Genomic DNA, 6924 nt, shown 5'->3' with positions numbered 1-6924 from the left:
CAACCAAATACGGTAATGTTGCTTTTCTAAGTTTATAATTCCTTTTATCACCCTCAAAAAATGTTAAACCTGATGAAATGAAACCTGATAGATTTGGTGGACAAGCATTGTAAATGTAAACCCTCATTTCTACAAAATTCTGGTCTAATATTAGATCATATCAAGAAGCTCGATATACGAGCCTTCTTACATTTTCTTGTATTTCTTGTCTAGCAGCAGATAACTTGTCCATTGAACAAAGTTAATTTATATAAAAAAAATGTCAGATCTGTGATCGGTCCTCGCTGACTGACATAGTTATGTCCTACTCATACTATTTATGCGTTTAGTCTTCCTCATATTCTTAATGAATTGGTACTTTATTTTATTGAATATGATCAATGTCATAATTGTCAAAGAATACATATAAAATTTCAGCTTACTCAAACAGAGTGGTGGAAGACTAGAGAAGAAAATGTTCAAGCCAGCATGTATTCTCAACATTTTTCTTTTTTATTTTTTACTTTCAACTTTGGTGTATCTAACAACTTTTTCTAATTAACAACTAATACTTTTTACAGTATGCTCTTTTGTTTCTCTTCACATCTTGTTCTCAAAGCATTTTTCTTCAACCATCTTTTTGCTTTACTTCAACCAAGGAAGAGAATGAGATCAAAACTTATATAAGACAACCCTTCTCTCCTTTTCTTTCTTATCAAGAAACCCTTCTCGTGGAGGCAGTGATTAGTCTCAGAGCCTACTTCACTCTGGCATTGAAGACACCTCGCTGTCAATCTGGGATGAGACAGTAGTATCAGAGGCAGCATCATCAATGCTCAAGTTTGAAAGATCACCACCTATGGAGGAGCTCTCATCCTCACCACTGATAGATGGTGCTGGGGATGCATCAGCATCAGATGATAACCCATTTGCCTCGTCAACTGGCTGCTGAAGACTCCAGAACATTATGCTAGCAGTTAGAGTGAGAATCATCTTTTGGTTAACCTGCAAGATAACCGATCATTCAGTTTCAAACATTCTAAAAGCTCAAAACCTTACATGAAAGAGAAACATGTGCATCAATCTATCCTGTGTCATATTTTCTGCTGATTTAATCTTGATTTCTTCAGCCAAGAGGGGCGAAATTACATTTCTTACGAGTCATTTACAAAATCAAATTGCAACAAAATGCTACCTCTGCGCAATGAATTAAAAGTAAATGAATATTAGACATATATAACAATCCACTTGCAGTCTCACCTCCATGACGTCTTCTGGTAGTAAGAAGATGGAACAGCCCAGCTTTCGTGCAACACTGATTATGTACGTAGCATTCAACTTCTTTTCATCATCTATCATTTCAAGAGAATAAGAAAGCCAGTTTATTTCATCTAGGGTTTTAATAAATTAAACATACTTTGCAAAATCATGAAAGACTGCAAGCAAATCGTACCACTTTCACCCTTTGTAACAAGATTCCAGTTGACAACTCTAGGCTCCACAGCACTAAGAAGCTCAAGAATGAAAATACCACTCGAAAGGCTCTTATCCTGAAGACAAGTACAACACTAATTATACAACCCCTTTATAACACTCCTAAGAAATTTATGGGTTAATAATTATGTGCTACCTTAAAGCTATCCATGTGAGAAGCTCTGCCTGTGCTTTTGACTTTCTTATTAGCCCATTTAAGAATATCAGCATCTGTCATCTCCTTCCCTTGGGAATGAGATCTCAAGTTCTTCAAAAGTTGAAGGATATTGAATCTCATCAACTGCCACAAGAAAGCTGCAGGGGTAACAAAAAATTCAGCCACAAAAAAAAAATCTTTAGAAACATATATCTACAATCAACATCACGCAAACTTAATTCAGGAAATGGAATAATAAAAGCTCAATTTCTCTGCCCAGACAGTACTCAGAACAATTATTAGCTTTGTTCAGCTTCAAAAACTTTGATTCACACGTGAAGCACAACAAATAGTAGGGATTGAAGCCAGCAGAGAAGGGGCAAAACAACTTATTTGGTATATAAATATATACCTATATATAAAAGAAAGAAAGACATGTAACACAAACAATAACAAAGTAAAATTTACCAAGTATGAGCTTCTTATTTCCTTGTACAAAGTCATTTCCAGCCACATTTACCAGTGAAAATTTTAGTTGCTTTCCAATTCTAATAATTTGGTTGCAATTCTCTACTTTTCTAAATGGCATTTTAATTGGTGGCTTTGATGCATGCTTCCAATGCACTGATCCTGGAGAAACTTTATCAAGAACTTCTAGAAGAATCCACCTGCATTAAATCAAGATTAAGTTAGATGTTGAGGTATAAAAAATTCTACTAAGAATTTTGAGTACATTGATTCAAAAGGTAGTTATTGACTCAAAACTTAGTCGAGAACTTTCCTAGACTAATGTAATTGCAAAAATTAGAGACTTACCCATTTCTGACATCCTCAAACACATTATTGACATAAGTAGCAATGCCTAGACTATTGATCCACAATCGATAACATCTCTCTTCTCTAGATGTTTGCACATCTTCTGTCATCATCTCAGCATAAGAAATTTTTTTGTTGTCTGTAGAAAGGCCATTTCTGCAGAAGGCATAGTCTCAAGTCAACTTATGTAGAAGAATATTCAATTGTTTTCAGCATGCAAGAGCTACTGTTTCCTGATTACAAAGAAGAATAAAATAGGGGAAAAAGAACAATCTAAAAATATGAGCAAGGATGTTAGATTTCAATTTGAAACCTTTCGTGGAATATTTGTGCCACAAATGCTAGATTTAGATTTGATGAACCCTCAACAATGTCCTTTGGAGATAAGTATCTTTTACAATTCATTCTCTCGGCATGATCAAGAACCAATTTTGCCCTTTCGGTTGGATCCTTACTATCCAACGTGGTTGGACTGCAGTGTTCTGGGGCAAGAACATTTAGCAGGTAAGCATAAGCCTCTCCATCCTGCGCATGCATTAGCAAAAATATACACATCATTTTTAATTAAAATCATGATAAGAAAAATCAGTTCAGCAGAAAAAAAGTTAATCTAATTTCATTTTACTTCACGAGCGGGCATCTAACTTTATTGAAGTGAAAAATAGAAAAAGAGTACCAAGTAGAAAAACCTATGCATAGTTCATGACCTACACCATGAGTTTTTAAGGTGAGACATTATGTCTAGTAAGTAGTAACTGCACACCTGACTCTAAGACAATTTCAATCTGCATTTTAATCTTTTCCTAACATACGATTATCTATTTCTTGAAAAATTATTAAAGCATTTTTAACTGAACCTTTAGGTCGGAAGAAAAATTATTGACAGGTTTCTTGTACCCAGCTTTTTGTAGGTGGAAGTTCATCCATTTCAATAAAACCTTATCAGGAGGTAAACTCATCAGCTCTTCTACATCCTGCCATAAATGAAAAAACGTGAGACAACGCTATCCTTAATAAACAAAACAGAAAACTTGAAATAAACATGCTAATGTTTTTAGAAGATAAAACTTGGAATGAAAAAAATAATAATAAATAATAAATAAACAGAACTTATTACCTTGCTATCATCAACCAATTCCACAAGCTGAGGAGTTTTCTTAAGATTGAGGTCTGCCAACAGTTGGATCTGTCACAAAATGTGAAAGTACGAATAGATGAATCCCCATGATGGAAATCCCATTATGCAGTGTCAAAATTAAAGTCTAGCTCCCTACCTTTATAATTTGGGAAATCAATCCTAACACCAGATGAGGCTGCAAAAAAAAAACAGATAAACTTCAGGTTACACAAAGGCACAATTATGTGTCTTTATTCGTATGAAAAGTAAAACAATATAAACTCACTCTTCCTTCAACCAAGTCCTGGGTGCCAATGTTTACAACTGTGCAGCCAATTGCCTTGGCAGAGTTGAGGCACAGAGTATGGTTCTCATTTCTTTCCCAAAGATTAATGATTCGTTTGGTGTTAATAGCACGCTCGTCAATTGTCCCAGGTACCGCAACATTTATTAGCTTACTGCATTAATCCATGAAATTCTTTAGCACACCATAATATCAGCTTTAAGGCATAACTATTGTATAATAATGTATACCATGTTCAATACCATAAAAGAACTCCATCTTTGGCTAGATCAAATAGATCATTTGTAGCTGGGTCTAGTGGAAGATATTTCTTTAAAAAGGGATCATCCCCAAGATAACTGTTTATGTGAGCAACATATGATGCTTTCTCAGATTCACTTATTGTGTGAAGAAGGGTAGTTGTGGTGGCTTTCAAGAACGATGACGAGTTCTTCTGATCACCCAACTTTTCTGTAGTTTGGCCTTGCAAAGTCAGATACACCTGAAATTAGATGCATTAAATTATCAGATAAACCCCTTCTCAATCAAGTCCCTTGTTCATATATAAGCTTAACTGGTTTTAATGCCTGCATCAATTTGGCTATTACAGTTTAGTTGCCCACTTCAATGTGGCTCTAATACATGAATTAATAGCAATAAAGTATAAGTGTAAGAGAGAGAGAGAGAGAGAGAGAGAGAGAGAGAGAGAGAGAGAGAGAGAGAGAGAGAGGGGGGGGCTGAGAGTACATAGAATTTTAGATGAACTCACTCTGAGGAAGCCCTCAAATTCAATCTCATTGCTGAAGTCAGAAACTTGGTCACCTAAGAATCCCCTGATCTCAGCCTCAGAATACATTTCTTTAAACGCTTTTAATTTCAACATTAAAGACGGCAAATCTCCAACTGTAAATTTACCATTCTGATTCTTCATTGAAGTGAACTGAAGACCAAATAAAGAACAAAAAGGGGGCCAAAATACACATTAGAGCAGAACACATCCCTTATTTAACTCTAAATTGATTACCAAATTCACAAAAACTGCTAGAATCCATTCAATAACTTTGTTAACACACTTACTTTAGATTTGAGAGTTCGAAGCTCAACCTGTGTGAACTGGCTATGAAGCCACTGATCAGAAACAACTACACCCGAATAACTTGACATCTCGGCAACTTGCTGGATAGAATAAAACAAACCAAGAAAAAGCATGGACATTTAAGAGCAGTATGGTATGAAACATCAAGTATCAGAATAAAATAAAATAGATGTTTATATTCTTAATATTCAGATCCAAAAACGCTATCAATTACAATAAAACACTCACCAAGAAAGGACAGGGGGTAGTTGAGCTCCTTCTCTTACCAACCTGTCCTACTAGATATCACAAAGGGCAATGTGTCATAAATAAGAAAAATCTTGATAAAGCAAAGAACTTTGGGACAAAAATAAAATATATCTGTAGTTAATGATTGTCCATAATGAGATTAAATGAATTGCATATCAATTGTGGACATGAAAACTCAAAGGCTCTATTCAAGTGCCAACCAATGCAAATCAATGATTCAAGTCCAGATTGGTGAGTAGTTTTATCTTCACATTTTTTATTCTTTGACAGATATCAAAATACAGGACTGGGATTGGCACCGAATTATATAAGAACCACAAAACATGAATAAACATGTATTAATCTCATTAAAAGCTACCCATGCAGAATCTACTGCATTGGTCATAAGCAATAGAATGAGCAGAACACAGAGTTAAGGATTGCCCAGATGAACAAAGCAACCCAAAAAATTAAAAGAAAGCTTTATACACAGGAACACTCAAATTTTATATTCATTGACAGGATCTTAATGATGGACCAACGTGCAAAACAAATGATACCCAACAAAGAAAACGTAGAACAAAAGAAAACCCAGAAGTCCAAACCTGTAGAAAAAGAAAATGTAAATACTCATGCAGTGGAGATGATAGGATTAGTCCTTGTAGTCCCACCTTCAAGATTCTGTCTGATTAGTATATAAAGACCCCAAATGAGGAGATGAGAGGTTATGTGTTCAGATTTTGGAGAGAGGTATGGTATGGATGGGATGGCCCCTGCGGGGAATCCATTTTCCTTCTTAAGAGAGCAAAGTAAGAAAACAAAAGAAAACAAAACAAACGACAATTGGGAAAAATAACGGTTTATGGTTCGGGTTCGGACCCGCTAAAGACTAAACAAACAGTATACTAAAGAAGAGAGCTTACTGTACGATTGAGATTGAGATTGAGATTGAGGAGGGAAGAGAAGAGAAACGAATCTGTTTTCACTTGCGGTTATTGTACGCGCTTGTGTATTGTAACAAAGTTGGAAACTCGCTCTTGTTGCTCTACAACTCATTTCTCAAGTTTACCTTTTTGTTCTTTTCCGCAACAGATTTTGTTACTTTGTGGGCACACATGACAATACTTTAATTTATTTTTATTTTTATTTTTATTTATTTTTATTTTTATTTATTTATTTATTTACATTTATTGATACGATATGGCTACCTAGTAGATCTTATGACTTATCTCAGTCTTTTTAAAATTAATTGTAATAAATAATACAAGATATGCACACCACAAAATCGAGTACTTTTCACGGGGCACCAAGGTGCTAGAGCATTGCTATAGTGAAAATAAAATTATAATTATACATAATTATAATCCTTCAATCATGGTGTGTTCGAATGGAATTCATCATCGTTCTGCCATCGTATTGGTGTTTATTAAGGAAAATTTGTTTCTAAGTTCATTAGTATTTTTTAGTGAGTGTTCTGAATCACAACAAAATAAGTGTGTATAGGCAGAAGGATATTTAGCCAACAAGTCAATTATTTAGTCAAAAGGTATACAAAAATTAAAGAATAATTAGCTTTTTTAGTCCTTGTACTTATGACACTATACTATGATGCCCCTTAATTTATAAGTGTAGTTAAAAATACCCCCTAAAATATATCAGTTGGAATATTATAATCTTTCTATCTAATTTTGTTAAAATTGACTAAAGTTGACTGTTAAATTAATAATGTGGCATTATACATAGATAGTAGTTGAAAAATTATATACCAGTAGGAA

General features: G+C 34.4%; 1 protein-coding gene across 5 annotated transcripts; it reads right to left on the bottom strand.

The window, feature by feature from the left end:
* Positions 1-340: 340 nt before the first annotated feature.
* Positions 341-6238, bottom strand: LOC115694693 (fimbrin-1-like). Of its 5 annotated transcripts, XM_061117260.1 has the most exons (17): positions 6073-6238; positions 5821-5922; positions 5150-5199; positions 4903-5001; positions 4595-4765; positions 4089-4327; positions 3829-4000; positions 3700-3738; positions 3543-3611; positions 3283-3399; positions 2739-2950; positions 2426-2581; positions 2078-2277; positions 1610-1767; positions 1433-1529; positions 1240-1331; positions 341-984 (listed from the first exon to the last, which is right to left on the bottom strand). In XM_061117260.1, exons 1-17 carry the CDS (start codon positions 6203-6205, stop codon positions 742-744), a joined length of 2349 nt encoding a protein of 782 aa, XP_060973243.1. In that variant the 5' UTR covers positions 6206-6238; the 3' UTR covers positions 341-741. The 5 variants fall into 5 exon arrangements, with proteins under 5 accessions (XP_060973243.1, XP_060973245.1, XP_060973246.1 ...); XM_061117262.1 differs by having other exon boundaries at positions 5755-6196; XM_061117263.1 differs by having other exon boundaries at positions 5150-5196; positions 5755-6196.
* Positions 6239-6924: the final 686 nt, after the last annotated feature.

This window comes from Cannabis sativa, chromosome 6, assembly GCF_029168945.1.
Source record: "Cannabis sativa cultivar Pink pepper isolate KNU-18-1 chromosome 6, ASM2916894v1, whole genome shotgun sequence".
NCBI classification, from domain to species: domain Eukaryota; kingdom Viridiplantae; phylum Streptophyta; class Magnoliopsida; order Rosales; family Cannabaceae; genus Cannabis; species Cannabis sativa.
The sequence above is the reverse complement of the archived record's forward strand: the minus strand, read 5'-3'. Positions and strand labels throughout refer to the sequence as shown.